The 18750-nt window shown below is 36.8% G+C and overlaps 1 protein-coding gene across 7 annotated transcripts in view; it reads left to right on the top strand.

Moving 5' to 3' along the window:
* ZC2HC1B (zinc finger C2HC-type containing 1B) overlaps window positions 1–18750 on the top strand; it is an 82278-nt gene that overhangs the window by 10996 nt on the left and 52532 nt on the right. For all 7 annotated transcript variants that reach the window (XR_006889661.1, XR_006889658.1, XR_006889659.1 and 4 more), the window contains exons 4-6: window positions 1384–1445; window positions 3742–3861; window positions 4389–4527. Coding sequence is in view for 2 of the 7 variants with exons in the window: in XM_046668881.1 (XP_046524837.1) it covers window positions 1384–1445; window positions 3742–3861; window positions 4389–4527 (321 nt within the window). In the remaining 5 variants the exon portion in view is untranslated. The remainder of the gene's footprint in view (window positions 1–1383; window positions 1446–3741; window positions 3862–4388; window positions 4528–18750) is intronic.

Genomic DNA, 18750 nt, shown 5'->3' with positions numbered 1-18750 from the left:
GTAATATGAAGTGAACTCGTTTTTTTCAAAATTCCATAACATTTTCTTTTTCTTGTGAAACTTTTCTACCTTCATTTAAAATAATTTATGTGCATACTTTCTTTTCTATACTGGAGTCACGTGTGGTTTCTCTCACTATTCCCACAAAGTTGTGCATAGTTGATATTTAATTATTTATTGAATGAATGATTGGTCCTATGGTAGAAACTCAGTTCTTGGTTGGCCCATTCACTCAACAAGAGTTCATTGAACACCTTACTGTGGGTCGGGCACTTTGAGGTGTTGGTATATAGTGGGCAGTCTCAGCCTTTTTTTTTCTTTTATATTTGAGTTTAGTCGTCATTTAACTTTTCAAACACTATTATGGTTGAATATTAAAATAAACACAATAAGGGGCTGGCCACGTGGCCGAGTGGTTAAGTTCGCGCGCTCTGCTGCAGGCAGCCCAGTGTTTCATTGGTTCGAATCCTGGATGCGGACATAGCACTGCTCATCAAGCCATGCTGAGGCAGCGTCCCACATGCCACAACTAGAAGGACCCACAAGGAAGAATATACAACTATGTACTGGGGGGCTTTGGGGAGAAAAAAGGAAAAAAATAAAATCTTTAAAATAAACATAATAGCAAGTAGTGAGCATATTAGGATTATAGTCCTTCACTCATTCGCTACTGCATATAAAGTGCCAGTAGTGAGTGTTACCCTCTGGCCCCATTAGGAAGTCTGACACTGAACACCACCCCTGGGATGATGTTCATCATCCTCATATGCTTCTCCCGTGTAAAGGTGCTATCTTTCCTGATTTGCATCAAAGTCCACCAGTTAAACTTGGTCCATTTCCTCAGTCTCTTCTACTTCCTTCCTCTCAGGTAGTTTTTCCAGCAAAGATTGTTTATTGAGAGAGAGAAAACCATTCTCAGGAAAGTTTACCTTAAGTTCAGTGAGTAAGCGACGTTTTTCATATGTCTATAATAAATTGGCATGCCTTCATTTAGCACACACACAGACCTTACATTCTGGTAGGAATCCTAAAGATGCTACCATTGGATTATTTATGACTTTATGCCAAGGCATTAAATTTTGTACTTAATGTCTAAGGCAAAGCTATCAGGCACTTAGTTTAAGAATATGTGAAATATTAAATAGTTATCCTCCAGTTGCCTGAAGGATATGGAATTTACCTGTTTAGTGAAGTGAGAAGTTTATATTAGGAGAGAAAAAAACAGCAGAGTTTACAAAGGGTCTTTCTAGGAGAAGAAAGTAGTTGGTGGGGAGGGAAAAGAGAGTGAGGCTGTCAAGCAATGAGGTCTCCTCCAGTTAGTCATTTCTTCTCGGGCAGGCAATTGCATGAAACTAACATAATGTGCTCTTGGATCTTATACAGATGGCAATCAGGAATTATTTCCCTGTGAAGTCTGTGGAAGACGCTTCGCAGCAGATGTTCTGGTAAACATAAAGACATTTTGTAGATGTGTTTCATTGGAGTTAAATGAACTGTCAAGTTAGTGAGGAGGCCGCAGTGGCAACGATTAAAGACAGATGTGAAGGGAAAGCAGGGGATGCGAGGTACATAACCTATGGCTGGCAGGCCCCGAGGACACTGAGGCAGGTCGACGCTGCTCCATTCGGAAGGGAACTCATTAAACGTGGTCCTCTTACTAAAAGGATGCCAGATGAAAGTGTCTTGGCACAGCTGATTGTCTCTGGAGAGGTTTTGGCTCTTTTGCCTTTTCTATAAGCATCAAAAATTCAAATTTTAAGGCCAAAGCACTAGGGAAATTAGTTAGTCAAGAGGAATGAACATTGAATTTGGAGCATCTGGAACCTTGGCTTTTAGCCTCAGATTTGTCACTAATTCTGACAAGTCCTTTAACCTCCCTCTGTTTCCTGCTTTGCCACGTACGAAGACAGAACCCTCTGATTTCAGGGGTTTTGTGTAATTTGAACAAAATGGATGTAAGGCCTGTTCCAAGATCTAATTGTTAACCAGATAAATTCGTGCTAACTAGATGTCAGATTCCCTGATCAATGCCTATGTAGTTGAATCAAAGCTTGATTTATTTCAAAATTAGGGAATCAAACAGGTTTTAGGCCTCAATATTATGAAGGAATTCCCAAGAAAAATGATTCAAAAGAAAAAATCTAAGATGATAATGCAATTGTTAGGACATTTTAGATCAAGGAGATTTATACTGAACTTAAAGGATTTGGACTATAAGCCTGACTACATTTGGGACAAAAGAGGCTACAAATGAAGTAGGTTTTATTTCTCTGGGGAATTTAAAAAATAAAGTATCTGTTCTTCTAATTAACTGCAGTTAGAGCTTCCTGAATCTAGAAGGGGAACTCACAGGCCTGTTGTGGCCCATTAACCCACCAGTGCTGCCTTTGCCGGCCTGGGGCTGCACCCCGTGAAAAAGGGTTTGAGACCTCAGAGGCACTATTTGAAGAAGGATCACTAAACATCCTGGATGTCTTGGGTGCTCTTGAGTTTTATCTTCTAGGCTTGTCTCTTGGCTGCAGAGAGCATTTGATCAAATGATCTGCTCTCTGTCTCTCCTTTAGTTTAAATGGTAGGATGTCAGTCAGGTACAGTGATTTTCAAAAGGCCTGCATTTGTTGGGTCTGGACAAAGCAACTGTGTAAGTGATATCTATTATGAGTTAAATATCCGCCAAGGAAGGGGATTTAGAGTGGAAGGCAAAGATGTTGGTATAACCCAATAGTGATGCAGTAAGAGACTTTATAAAGTTGGTAGACAGGCAGAGTTCTATGTGTTGGTTCCCTGGTTTTTGTATCAGAAATGCTGAGTACTGAAAGGACTGCTGGCTGGAGTAAAGAGTGTTTTCCCTGCCAATCGTCTTATAAATATTGTAATATTTTAAAACTTAATAATATAAGCTTAAGTTTGCTCTGAAGTCAGTGACTTCATGAATATGAAATGTTTGGATAAATTGAAGGAAAATATCTTCATAACCTAAGTGGAATTGATGTGTTGTTCTTTATTTGTGTGGTTGTCCCAGTTGTTTTCTGCAGATGTTCTCAAATATTTCTTTGAAATTTCTCTTTTCAGGGGTTGAGTAGTTTAATTTGCTGTATGTAGAACAGTGGCCCAGTTAAACTCGATTTTGAAATGCTGAGTGGTAAGAGTGTTTTCCTGAGAAGGTTCCACTGGTAGGAAGCTGAGTTTCCCCTTGCCGTATGCAAAGGGTTATTTCAAAAGGATAGTAAAACTGAATATTAAGGTTTGGGAACTCGAATTTCCTGTTAAATTACAGGATAACTTGCTTTTGGAATTTAGGGACAGTGAAGGCAGGAAACAGAATAGAAGAAACTTCATTTCATCAAGAAAACTTCATTGGCTTCAGTGAGTTCCTAACTCAACATCAGAAGTATTTATTTCAATTTGAACTGGAAAGTTCGTCTTTTCCACATTATTTAATGCTTGGAACCATTCATACAGGCAAGTGATAGAGTTAAATATGTAAAACTAAATATGAAGTAAGTTTCTTTAGCTGTAAAGACCTTCTCTTGACCTTGCCCAACACAATATCGAGTAATGTGTAACAGGCTGAGGAGAGCCAGAGGGATTTGCTCTGCTGTGATTTGAGAGTTGGAGAATGAACTTGGCTCTGAAGGTGCAACCCAGTCCCTTAGCAGGGGCTGCCTGAGCACACTGCAGCATTGCAAACTTGGTGATTGTACATGTTAAAAATTTTAATCCCCACTCTTTCTTTTCTAGGAAAGGCATGGACCAATATGTAGAAAACTCTTCAACAAAAAGCGTAAACCTTTCAATTCCTTGAAACAAAGATTACAGGGCACTGACATTCCCCTTGTGGGGAAAGCTCTTCAATCCAAGGTACAAGCAATATCTTCCTTGTTGTTCTTGATTACATCCTTAAGTACATTAAAGCCTCTTTCTGGCTCTCTGGTTTCATTTTTGCTTGATAGTGCCGTGTAATGTCATGTAAGTGTAATCCACCTTCACTGTGTTCTTTTTAATCATGCTCACTTAGATTTCCCAGTGTATTCAGATACTTTCCAGATGTGGGAAAAAGGATCTCGTTTATATTTTCATTAGAGTAGCATTAAATCTAGCAATTAACTTGTGAGAGAGTCACTTTTAATCTTAGATTTAAGTCTTTAAAGTTTTGTAGTTTTTGTTTTTCTGATTGTTATTTTGTGTTTTCCCTCACTATCGTGACTTGCAAATTTTAATTTTGTGTTTTCCAAACCTCTTTGTAGTACTTTTGAAAAACAAATGCTCATTTCTTTCCAAATTTCACAGCCCTGTTTCCTGTAAATTCAAATCCCGGCTTAAAAACAACTAATAATGGAGAGAGATATAGTCTGGGGTGGTATATGTTGGTTTTATTTTTTTTATAGCCTCGACCTGTAAGGAAATCTAACTGGAGACAACAGCATGAAGACTTCATTAATGCAATTCGATCAGCCAAGCAGTGTACATTAGCCATTAAAGAAGGCCGGCCTCTCCCCCCTCCACCTCCTCCATCCATCAACCCAGGTGTGTGGCCAGTTTGGTGTCCTTTTCACATTTTACTCTTAACCAGTGGAGGCTATCCTTGAGTTTTGGTCAAATCCTCATGCCTGCCTTCCTCCTATGCACTCTAAAATTAACAATAGCAACTAAATTATGTAAAAGTAATTTTATCATAAATTTATCTTATCCTGTTTTTTTTCAATTCTGCATAAAGATTCTGTATTTCCTTCTAACTCTGTCTCAACATGAGCTCACCACTCTACCCATTGTCATGGCATCACGTAACTCCAGGGGCCGCCGTTCACGTCGTGGTTTATGAGAATGGGGCTACGCAGAGCAGTTTAACAGTTCTACAACAGCTGCATAGTGTCAGATGCCCACAGCTCTTTTTTTTTTTTTTGAGATAAAATTCCCATAATATAAAATTCACCATTTTAACTGTTTGGACTTGTACAGTTTAGTGGCCCACAGCTTTTTTACTCTAAATTTTTTATTTTGAGAATTTTCAAATCTACAGAAAAGAGGAAGGAATGGTATAATGATCATTCATTTACCTTCTGCTGAAATTTCACAGTCGTTTTCATATTTTCTCTCTCTTTTTCTTTCTTTGGCAGAACTATCTAAAAGTAAGTTTCAAACATCATAAACACTTTGCCCTTAACTATTTCAGTATGCATTTCTGAAGCATAAGTACATTTTCCTGCCTAACCACAATACAATTATCACACTTAATATGTGGACCCATATTTTCCCAATTATCTTAAGAATGCCTTTAACCCTCTCTCCTCACCACCCAGCTGTAATTCAGGATTCAGTCAAGGTTTATGCATTGTCTTTTATTGTCTCTTTAGTCTCTTAATCCTGCACCGCACCCCTATGAGGCCAATTATCTATTGGAATGTCTCATGTCCTGATTTGTCTGTTTTTTTAGTCCTATTAATATCGAACTTGTTCCTCTCTCCCCTGTCTTTCCGTAAATTGGAAATTAGGGCTGGAGGCTTGATTAGATTTATACTAATATTAATCCCTTATCAGATGATTTTCAAATATTTTCTCCTGTTCTATGTATTGTCTTTTCACTCCTTTGATGATATCCTTTGATGCACAATAGTTTTTAATTTTGATGAAGTCCAGTTTATCTTTTCTTTTGTTGCCTAACTTTTGATGTCAAATCCAAAAAATCATTGCAAGATCCAGTGTCATGAAGCTTTCTCCTATGTTGTCTTCTAAGAGTTTCATAGTTTTAGCTCTTACATTTAGATCTTTGATCAGGTTGAGTTAATTTTTGTAAGTGGTGTAAGGTAAGATCCCAACTTCATTGGAAGTTGGTTATTTAGTTTTACATGTGGAGATCCAGTTTTCTCAGCACTATTTGTGGACAAGACTGTTCTCTCCCCATTGAATGGTCTCAGTACCCTTATCAAAAGTCGATTGACTCTCTGTGAGGGTTTATTTATGGGCTCTCTGTTCTATTCCATTTGTCTATATGTTTGTCCTTATGTCAGTACTACACTATTTTGATTACTGTAGCTTTGTAGTAAGTTTTGAAATCAGGAAGTATGAGTCTTCCAATATTGTTTTGGCTATTTGGGGACCTTTGAGATTCCATATAAATTTTTAGGGTAAGTTTTTTTGGTATGTCTGAAAATGCCATTGGAGTTTTGGTAGACGTTGCGTGGAATCTGTCCATCACTTTGGGTAGTGTTATCATCTTAACAATACTTAACAATATTTTCCAATCTGTGAACACAGGATATCTTTCCATTTATGTATGTCCTCTTTAATTTCTGTCAGCAGTGTTTTCTAGTTTTCAGTGTACCAGTCTTTCATCCCCTTGGTTAAATTTATTTCCTAAGTATTTTATTCTTTTTGATGTTATTGTAAATGGAATTAACTTTCTTTCAGATTGTTCATTGTTAGTGTGTAGAAATACAACTGATTTTTGTGTGTTCATTTTGTCTCTATCTTGCTACTTTGCTAAGTTTAGTTTATTAGCTCTAACAAGTTGTTTTTTGGTGTAGAATCTTTAGAGTTTTCTACATATAAGATTGTGTCATTTGTGAACAGAGATAATTTTACTTCTTCCTCTCCAATTTGTATGCCTTTTATTTCTTTTTTGTGTCTAAATCTTTGGCTAGAACTTCCAGTACTTTGTTGAATAGCATTGGTGAAAGCACACGTCCTTGTCTTGTTTTCCATTGAGTATAACGTTAGCTAAGGGTTATAATTGACTATTTAAAGCATAAATAATAGCATATTATGGGGATTATAACATGTGGAAGTGAAATATGTGGAAATAATAGGACAAAGTTGAGTGAGGAAAATGGACGTATGTTGTTGAAAGGTTTTTACATTATATATGAATAAGTACACTATTATGTGAAGTTAGACTATTATACTTTAAAGATGCCTATTATAAACCCTAAAGTCAACACTCAAAAGTATTGACATATAGCTAATAAGACAACACATGGAGTGGAGATAAAATGGAAAAACATTTCAATCCAAAAGAAGACAGGAAAAGAGGAAAGAACCAAAGAACAGATGAGATAAAGACAAATAGCAAGAAGGTAGACTTAAAGCTAACCATATGGACAGTTGCATATAAATGACCTAAGCATTTGAGATAAAAGGCAGAGATTGTCAAACTGAGTAATAAAGCAAGGTCTAATTACATGCTTTCCACAAGACGCACACTTGAAATATGTAGACACAAATAAGCAGGCCAGGCAGGTGACAAAACGAGGAGGTGAGCTAGGTGGGCCTAGAGAAGGGCACAGCTGCTCCTGCTTCATCAGGCCACTGCCTCAAAGGAACACATACCCAGAGTTACCAGATCTAATCTCTCAAAGGATGGCAGAAATGCAGATTTCATGATTTATAAATATCAGAAACCCAATTTTTTATAAACTTCAGGTTTGAATCTCTAAGATTAGAAATCAGGCAGCAGTTTTCCTTGGAGGGGTGGGGATGACCAGGAGGGGACACACAGGGCCTTGCTGGGAATGTTCTGTATCTTGATCTGGGCTGGTTGCATGAGTGTGTACCCTATATGAACATTTCATGGAGTCATACACCTAGGATTTGTGCCTTTCATCGCGAATAAAAAGGTAAAAAGAGAAATAAACACTAGCAATGTCAAAACAATTGTAGACTGGCATGTTAAAAGCATGTGAAAAGATATATGTGCAAATAATAATCATAAAACTGGAGTGGCTAATATTAATATCAGGTAAGTAAACTTACAGTAATATGAACAGAGATAGTGATTAAAAAGTTATATTCGTCAAGAAGATAGGTCAGTCCTAAATGTTTATGTACCTAGTAACAGAGCTTCAAAGAACATGAAACAAAAACCAAGAAAACTGGAAAGAGAAGTAGACAAATTCACAATTATATTTTGAGATTTTTATCATTCTTCTCAGTAAAATAAGCAGCAGGAAGATCAGTAATGAAATAGAAAACTTGAACAACAGTATCAACCAGTTTGACTTAATTGGCATCTATGGCTATAATGTGGCACACAACAACAGCAGAATATCATTGTTTTTAAGTACACAAGGAATATTCACCTAAGATAGACAATGTACAGGACCACAAGTGGGTCTCAATAAATCTAAAAGGATTGAAATTATACGGACTTGGTCATTTGACCACAATAGAGTTAAATTAGAAATGATGAAAATGTATCTAGAAAATTCCTGAATATTTGGAAATTAACAACTCTTTTCTAAATAACCCATGGATATAAGAAGTCACAAAAGAAATTAGAAAATATTTTGAACCGAATGGTAATGAAAACATGTCAAAATTTGTGGGATTCAGCTAAAGCTGTGCCTAGTGGGAAGTGTATAGCTTTAAATGCTTGTAGTAGAAAACAAGAAAGGTTTAAATCAATTACCTGAAACTTCTTTGAAAAGTTAGAAAAAGAACAGATTACACCTAAATTAAGCAGAACGAAGAAAATAATAAATGTAACTCATATTAACAAAATATTTTTTAAAGCATATGATATCTCAATAGATATAGGAAGAGCCTGTGACAAAATGCAACGCTCATACATATTTAAAAAAGAAAACTCAGAAAGGTAGAAATAGAAGGGAACTTCCACAGTAAATGACGTCTTTGAGAAATCTATAGCTAACATCAAACGCTGAAAAGCTGAACACTTTCGCACTGAGATCAGGCAGGAAGCAAAATGTCTTTTGTGACCACTTCTCTACAACACTATACTGAAGATAGTAACAGTGTCATAAGGAAAAAAATCTTATCTATATATATTTTTATATATTTCATTTAAAGATAGAGAAAAAGTAAAACTTTTTTTTTTTTTGCTGAAGATTTGCCTTGAGCTAACATCTGTGCCAGTCCTCCTCTAATTTGTATATGAGTCAGTGCCATAGCATGACTGACAAGTGATGGAGGCCTGCACCCAGGATCCGAACCCATGAACCCAGGCCACCAAAGAGGAGCGTGCCAAATTTAACCACTATGCCACAGGGTTGGCTCCTGAAGTAAAACCATCTTTATTCATAGACAACATGATCATGAATGAGTAAATGTAGAAAATCTTAGGAAACTACAAAAAACCTACTAGAATTAAAAGTTTATTGAACAAATTTTCAGGATATAAGGTAAATAGACACAAGTGAATTGTATTTCTATGTAGTAGGCATAAACAACTGAAAAATGAAATTAGAGCTTGATCTCAAGATGGCGGCATAGGCAGACTCTGAACTCACCTCCTCCCGTGAACATAATCAAGCTACAGCTAATCTTGGAACAATTACCTTGGAGAGAGAACTGAAAACTGGATAAACAGAACCCCCACAACAAGAGACAGTCCTGACTGAGGCAGAAGAGGCAGAAATTCCTTCTGGAGAGACAAAAGCCATCTTCACACGTGGCAGAGATTCACAGCCAGCTGGGCAGGAGCCACCCCAGGGAACAAAGCCTTCCCTGGAGGAACAGGGGACGTGAGCAGGGGAATGTTAGTGCTATAAGCATCCTTCAGACTCAGCACAGCTGAGACGAGTCTCGTAATATCTGGCTTTGCTAGCTGTTAACTACAAGGGAGAATACCCCTAGAAAAGCTATCGGACATAAGCCGATAAAAGCCTGCTCTTGAAGGGCCGACACACACACTCACCCATTTCAGAAAGCAATCTAAAGTCACCAGAGAGAAAGGTGCACAATCCTTTGGTGAAGAGACTTACCTAATAGGCTCTGGGTGCATCTCGGTGAGAGGGGAGACCTGCCCACATCCCCAAGGACCGAGACATTGGCGGCAGCTATTATTGTGATCTAGTACAGGGGTGCTGACACAGATGCTGGCGGACACTATTGGAGTTCTTCCACTGGCCTGTTAGCCCGGGGTCTGCTCTGCCCACTAGAGCCCCAATTTAATCCAGCTCAGCCAGGGCAGGCAGCGTGCTCTTGGGACTGGCCCCACCCAAGAGGAAGCCCTCGGGCAACTTTTTGACTTGCACAGACTGGGTACCTGGATCCTCTGCAGGCGGGTGAGTGGGTCTGCCTCTGTAAGGCAGGGTGTGCGTGAGGAGCAGTAGAGTGTGTGTGGGCCTCTGCAGTGGGGTGACATGGTAGGCTCCATGGGACCAGAATATGTGCATGTGCCAGGACTGTGTTGATGGTGTATGTAGACCTGTGGACTGTGGGGCTTATCAGCAACAGGACACCTGTGCTTCACAAACAGCCACATAGAGGATCGGCCCTGCCTTCCAAAGCCTGAAACAATTGGGTGCTTCCATGCCTAGGGCCAGCCCCATTCAGGTGCAATTCTGAGAGAGCAGACAACAGCCTTGCAGTCTGGAGCCTACAGAAATTGTAAGCCCCTGAGCCTAGCAACCAGCCACACTGGGGGCTTACCCACTTAACAGAAAACCTGCAATAGGAATGTGCTATTAGATCTTGCAGCCAACTGTGTTTGGGCTTCCCAAATCTGATAAAGTGACTGAAGGGTCCATAGCAGCCACACATAGCTGAGAATTACAACCAGCTGGCCAGGGGGACAGCCTGGACTCCCTGGGTACCTGCAGTAAGAGCAACCCTAATGGAAAGTCACATGTAGCACACACAGGGGTTACTCCTGGAACATTTGGAACTGGTGGTGAGAGGGAAGCACACTGCTGGGCCTCAAAAGGTATCTCTTTACATTAGGCCACTTCTGCAAGATCAGCAGATCTTGCAGACCCACCTAATACATAGATATAAGCACAGAGAAAGAGGCAAAATTAGGAGGCAAAGGAATGTGTTCCAAGTGAGGGAGAAGTACAAAACCCCAGAAAAAGAACTAAATAAAACAGAAATAACCTCCCTGACCAAGAGTTCAAACAAAAAGTCATGAGGACGTTCACTGATCTTGGGAGAAGAATAGATGAACACAGTGAGAACATCAATAAAGAACTGGAAAACGTAAAAAAAGAACCAATCAGAAATGAATAATATAATACTGGAAATGAAAAATTGACTAGAGGGACTCAATAGGAGAGCAGATGATACAGAAGAACAGATCAGCAAGGTGGACAAAAGACTAGAGGAAATCAGCCTAGCCGAACAGATAAAAGAAAAAAGAATTAAAAAGAACAAGAACAGCCTAAGGAAACTCTGGAACAACATCAAGCACACTAACAATTTTATTATAGGTGTCCTAGAAGGAAAAGAGAAAGACAAAGGGGCAGAGAATCTATTTGAAAAAGTAATAGCTGAGAACTTTCCTAACGTAAGGAAGGAAACAGACATCCAGGTACAGGAAGCACAGAGGCCACCAAACAAGATAAATCCAAAGAAGCCCACACCAAGACACTTTGTAATTAAAATGTCCAAAATTAAAGATAAAGAGAGAATCCTAAAAGCTGCAAGAGAAAGGCAACAAGTGACATACAAAGGAAACCCCATAAGGGACTTCTCAGCAGAAACCTTACAGGCTAGAAGAGAGTGGAACGATATATTTAAAGTGCTGAAAGGAAAACCCTACAGCCAAGAATACTCTACCCAGTAAGATTATCATTCAGAATGGAAGAAGGAAAGAACTTCCCAGACAAGCAAATATTAAAGGAGTGTATCACCAAGAAACCAGTTCTACAGGAAATGCTGAAGGGACTTATTTACTGGGAAAGAGAAGACCGCAAATAGGAATAAGAAAATTATCAGCCAAAAAAGGGCAATAAAATCACTGGTAAAGGCAAAAATACAGTAAAGGTAGCAGGTCAAGCACATATGAAGATAATATGAAGGTTAAAAGACAAAAGTACTAAATTTACCTATTTCAAAGATAAGAGGGTAATGGATATACACATACAAAATAAGAGGTTAGATATGATATGAAAAACATGGGAAGAGGGGAGCAAAAGAGTAGAGCTTTTAGAAAGAGGTCAAACTAAAGAGACCATCAACTCAATACATATTGCTATATGTAGAATATTATATCTGAACCTCATGGTAATCAGAAACCTATAATAAATACACAAATAATTACAAGAAAGGAACCCAAACATAATACTAAAGAAAGCCATCAAACCACAAGGGAAGAGAGCAAGTGAAGAAGAGAAGAACTTCTAAAACACCCAGGAAAAAAGTAACAAAATGCCAATAATTACATATTTGTGAATAGCTATTTTAAATGTCAATGGACTAAATGCTCCAACTAAAAGGCATAGGGTGGCCAATTGGGTGAAAAAACAAGACCCATATATGTGCTGCATACAAGAGACACACTTCAGACCTAAAGACACTCACAAACTGAAAGTGAAGGGATGGAAAAAGTCCATGCAAATGGCAAAGAAAATAAAACTGGGGTAGCAATACTTATATCACACAAAATAGACTTTAAAGCAAAAACTGTAAGAAGAGACAAAGAAGGGCACTACAGAATGATAAAGGGAACAGTCCAACAAGAGGGTATAACACTTGCAAATATCTATGCTCCCAACCTAGGAGCATCTAAATGTATAAAGCAACTGTTAACAGACATAGAAAGAGAAATAGACAATAACACAATAATAGTAGGGGACTTTAACACACCACTTACACCAGTAGATAGGTCATCCAAACAGAAGATCAGTAAGGAAACATTGGCCTTAAAGGACACATTAGACCAGATGGACTTAGTAGATAGATAGAGAACATTCCATCCAAAAACAGAGAATATGTATTCTTTTCAAATGCACATGGAACATTCTGCAGGATTGATCACATATGAGGCCACGAAACAAGTCTCAGTAAATTTAAAAAGATCAAAATAATATGAAGCATCTTTTCTGACCATAAAGGTGCGAAAGTAGAAATCAACTACAGGAAGAAAATCAAACAAGCCACAAATATGTGGAGGTAAAACAAAATACTACTGAACAACAATTGGGTCAATGAAGAAATCAAAGTAGAAATAAAAAAATACTTAGAGACGAATGGAAATGAAAATACAACATGCTAAAATCTATGGGATACAGCAATAGCAGTTCTAAGGGGGAGGTTTATAGCAATTCAGGTCTACCTCAACAAACAAGAAAAATCCCAAATAAACAATCTAACAGTGCACTTGAAGGAACTGGAAAAAGAAGAACAAACAAAGACGAAAATCAGCAGAAGGAAGGAAATAATAAAAGAGCAGAAATAAATGAAATAGACTAAAAAAAAAAATAGAAAAAAATCAATGAAATCAAGAACTAGTTCTTTGAAACAATAAACGAAATTGGCAAATGTTTAGCTAGACTCACCAAGGAAAAAAGAAGGCTCAAATAAAATCAGAACTGAAAGAGGAGAAATTACAATGGACACCTCAGAAATACAAAAGATTATAAGAGAATACTGTGAAAAGCTATGCACCAACATATTGGATAATCTAGAAGAAATGGATAAATTCTTAGAATCATACAACCTTCCAAAACTGAATCAATAAGAAATAGAGAATTTGAATAAACCAATCACCAGTAAGGAGATCGAAACATTAATCAAAGACCTCTCCCAAATAAAAGTCCAGGACCGGAAGCCTTCCCTGATGAATTCTACCAAACCTTCTAAAACACTTCCAAAAAATTAAAGAGGAGGGGAAACTTCCTAACTCATTCTATGCAGCCAACATTACCCTGATACCAAAACCAGACAAGGACATCACAAAAAAAAGAAAATTACAGGCCAATATCACTGATGAACACTCATGCAAAAATCCTCAACAAAATAGTAGCAAATTGAATGCAATTATACATGAAAAAAATCATACACCATGATCAAGTGGGATTCATTCCAGGGATGCAAGAATGGTTGAATATCCGCAAATCAGTCAACCTGATGCACCACATTAACAAAATGAAGAATAAAAATCCCATGATCATCTCAATAGATGCAGAGAAAGTATTTGACAGGACACAGCATCCATTTATGATAAAAACTCTAAATAAAATGGGTGTAGAAGGAAAATACCTCAACATAACAAAAGCCATATATGACAGTATCACAGCTAACATCATTCTCAATGGAGAAAAACTGAAAGCTATCCCTCTAAGAACAGGAACTGGACAAGGGTGCCCACTTTCACTACTTTTATTTAACATAGTATTGAAAGTCTTAGCCAGAGCCATCAGGCAAGAAAAAGAAATAAAAGGGATCCAAATTGGAAAGGAAGAAATGAAACTGTCACTCTTTGCAGATGACATGATTTTAGGTAGAGAAAAACCTAAAGAATCCACCAAAAAAGTTTTAGAAATAATAAATAAATACAGTAAAGTTGCAGGACACAAGATCAACATACAAAAATCAGTTGTGCTTTTATATACTAACAACGAAGTGACAGAAAGAAAAATTAAGAATACTGTCCCATTTATAATTGCAACAAAAAGAATAAAATATCTAGGAATAAACTTAACCAAAGAAGTGAAAAATCTGTACACTGAAAACTATAAAGCATTGTTGAAAGAAATCGAAGAAGACACAAAGAAATGGAAAGATATTCTGTGCTCTGGGATTGGAAGAATTAACATAGTTAAAATGTCCATACTTCTAAAGCAATCTACAGATTCAATACAATCTCTATCAAAGTTCCAACAACATTTTTCACAGAAATAGAACAAAAAATCCTAAAATTTATATGGAACAACAAAAGACCCTGAACAGCCGAAGTAATCCTGAGAAAAAAGAACAAAGCTGGAGATATGACACTCCCTGATTTCAAAATATACTACAAAGCCGTAGTAACCAAAACACCATGGTACTGGCACAAAAACAGACACACAGATCAGTGGCACAGAATCGAGAGCCCTGAAATAAACCCACTCATCTATGGACAGCTAATTTTTGACAAGGGAGCCAAGAACATACAATGGAGAAAGGAAAGTCTCTTCAATAAATGGTGTTGGGAAAACTGGACAGCCACATGCAAAAGAATGAAGGTAGACCATTATCTTACACCATGAACAAAAATTAATTCAAAGTGGATTAAAGACTTGAATTTAAGACCTGAAGCCATGAAACTTATAAAAGAAAACATAGGGAGTACACTCTTCAACATTGGCCTTAGCAGCATATTTTCAAGTATCATGTCTGATCAGGCAAGGGAAGCAATAGAAAAAATAAACAAATGGGACTACATCAAACTGAAACATTCTGTACAGCAAAGGAAAGCATCAACAAGATGAAAAGACAACCTAACAACTGGGAGAAGATATTTGCAAACCGTATATCTGATAAGGGGTCAATATCCAAAATATACAAAGAATTCACACATCTCAACAACAAAAAAACTAACAATCCAATTAAAAAATGGGCAAACAGTCTGAACAGATACTTCTCCAAAAAACATATACAGATGGCCAACAGGCACATGAAAAGATGTTCAACATCACTTATTATCAGGGAAATGAAAATCAAAACTACAATGAGATATCACCTCACTCCTCTCAGAATGGCTGTAATTAACAAGACAGGAAACAGTAAGTGTTAGAGAGGATGTGGAGAGAAGGGCACCCTCGTACACTGCTAGTGGGAGTGCAAACTCGTGCAGCCACTATGGAAAACAGTATGGAGATTCCTCAAAAAATTAAGTCTAGATCTACCATATCATCCTGCTATTCCACTGCTGGGTATTTTTCCAGAGAACATGAAAACACAAATGCATAAATATACATGCACCCTTATGCTCTTTGCAGCATTATTCCCAATAGCCAAAACTTGGAAGCAACCCAGGTACCCATCAAGGGATGAATGAATAAAGAAGATGTGGTATATATACACAATGGAATACTACTCAGCCATAAGAAACGATGAAATCCTGCCATTTGTGACAACATCAATGGACCCTGAGGGTATTATGCTAAGTGAAGTAAGTCAGAAGGAGAAAATCAAATACTGTATGATCTCCCTCATAAGTAGAAGATAAAAACAACAACAAACACATAGAAACAAACATTGGATTGTGGTTACCAGAGGGGAAGGAGGGAGAGAGGAAGGCGAAAGGGGTAGTTAGGCATGTGTGTGTGGTGATGGGTTGTAATTAGTCTTTGGGTGGTGAACATGATGTAAGCTACACAGAAGTTGAAATATCTATAACGACGTACACCTGAAGTTTACATAATGTCATAAACCAGTGTTACCACAATAAATAAATTAATAAATTAATTATAAAACAGAATTTTTGAAAAAAAATGAAATTAAAAATACCATTTACAATAATGTAAAAAACGTTAAATATTAGGTATATATTTTTAAAAATGTGTAAGACTTGTAAAATGAAAACCACAAAACATTGCTTAGAGAAATTAAAGAGAACTAAGATAAATGGCAAGATTTAACCATTTTCAGGCTTTGAAAGACTCAGTATTGTGTTATGACATGAATTCTCCCCAAAATGTCCTAAAGACTCAATGTAATTCCATTAAAAATCCATGCAAGTTTTCTTTGCCAAGTAGGAATTGACCCCAACTGATTCTGAAATTATATGGAAATTCAAAGGATCTGGAATAGCCAAGATAGTTTTGAAAAAAGAATAAAATCAGGAGACTTACACTACCTGATGTCAAGACTTACTGTAATGTTACAGCATTCACGACAGCTTAGTACTAGTGTATCAACTGAACAGAAAAAAAAGAGAGTCTAGGTAAAGACCTTCCCTCAATTACCGACAAAGGTAATTCAATGTGGGAAAGGATAGTCTTATTAACAAATGATCCTGGGACAACTGGATATCAATACCGGAAAAATGAAGCTTGAGTCTTACACCATATAGAAAAATTAATTCAAAACGGATCCTTGACCCAACATAAGTGCTACAACTATAAGGTTTCTAGAAAAAACGAAAACCTTTGATCTAAGAGTCAAAGGATTTCTTAAGCAGGACATAAAATACAGTAACAATTTTTAAAAAGGAAATTAATAAATTGGGCTTCACCAAAAGTAAAACCTTTAGTTTTGAGAGACACCATTAAGAGAATGCAAAGGCAAACCACAAGCTAGGAGAAAATATCCATAATACATGTATCTGATGAGGGACTGATATCAAGACTATATAAAGAACTCCTACAACTCAATCATAAGACAAACAACCAAATGAGAAAAAGGCAAGAGATGTATTTGAACAGAAGCATCAAAAAATAATGGCCAATAAGCACATGAAAAGATACTCAACATCATTTTCATCAGGGAAATGTAAATTAAAACCACAAAAAGATGCCACTACATACTTGCTTGAAGGGCTAAAATTAAAGACTGACAATTCAAGTGATGGCTAGGATGTGGAACAACTGGAATTCTCTTCATGGCTGATGGGAGAATAAAATAGTGCTGGTATTTTCTTAAACATACTCTTACCTATATAGCAATTCCACTCTTTGGTATTTATGCAAAACACTAAAAACGTGTCCTAAAAAAGACATATATTAATGTTCATAGCAGCTTTTTAAATATAGTATAAACTGAAAACAACTGAAAATATCTATCAACAAGTGAATGGATAAACAAATCGTGGAATATTTAGAAAATGGAATACAGCTCAACAGTAAGAAGAAAGCGCTACTACACACGGAACAGGATGGATGTTCTATTATATGAAATTATAGAATAGGTCAAACTTACCTTTAGGGACAGGAAAATAGATCTTTGGTTGCTTGAGACTGGGTTTGGGGGAATATTGACTGAAAAGAGGCATGAGGGAACTTTTAAGGTGGTGGAATTGTTCTATATTTTAATTGGAGTGGCTACACAAATGTATATGTTTGTCAAAATTCATTGAACTGTATGCTTAAAATAGGTGCATTTTATTGCATGTAAATTATTCCTCAAAGTTCATTTTAAAAAGCCCAAAAACAAAATAAAAAACCACAGTGTAATCATACTATAAAATCATCTGAAAAATAAATCATTAGAACTTCTATACCAGACAATAATGTTAATAATTGCTTCACTTTTGTGGGGTGCTAATGAAAATATAGCTTAAAATAATGTGTTGTCTTAAGATGTTCAGTAGAAAGCTCTAGGGCTGTGATTTTGATAATACTTTGGCAACAAGCTTTATATAAAACAAAGTCATTTGTGGGAAATGCTTCATTTTAATAGCAGAAGCTACAGTGGATGGCTACCTTTTAGCCTTAATTGAATAAGTGGAACCTGTCAGATGTCCTACAGTGTGAATTTCTTTCATTTCCATGTTGGCTTTAAAATGTGGGGATTACTGTTTCTTTAAAATAAGTAATTCCCTTTGTAAGGCCTCATCAAATGTACAGTTTATTTTTCTGCCCTTTACATTTTTATGCTAAAATATAATTTTATAGTTAAATTCTTTCCTGTGCCCTTATAATTTTATGCACCAAGAAAAATGATTACCTCCAATGGTACATTTTCATTACTATTCAATTATTTTGATTGTGCAGAGATTTTATATTAGCCCATATATTCTCAGGCTTAAATGCCAGAAAATTTATACAGACGTGACTGGAGTTATATATAATAAGGTCTAGTATGCATGAGTTTGCAAGTAATTTCCTTTTTTTTCAGCATGATTTCCTATTTCATGACTCAGTTTTTGTGACATGTATATATTTACTCTAATTCTTACTACTTAAGTAAGAACTTTCCAGGGTGTTGTGACAGTCTATGAGGACAGTGATATAGAATATTTATAATTGGGATTTTCTGTGAGACGGGGATATTTGGTCACCATTTCACAGGGCTGCATATGGCATGCATACTCAACAAAAGGCTTGCATTTTAAAATGCTGCTTGTTTCTTTACTTTAATTTTGTCTGA

The sequence above is a fragment of the Equus quagga genome, chromosome 8 (genome assembly GCF_021613505.1).
Source record: "Equus quagga isolate Etosha38 chromosome 8, UCLA_HA_Equagga_1.0, whole genome shotgun sequence".
NCBI classification, from domain to species: Eukaryota; Metazoa; Chordata; class Mammalia; order Perissodactyla; family Equidae; genus Equus; species Equus quagga.
The sequence above is the reverse complement of the archived record's forward strand: the minus strand, read 5'-3'. Positions and strand labels throughout refer to the sequence as shown.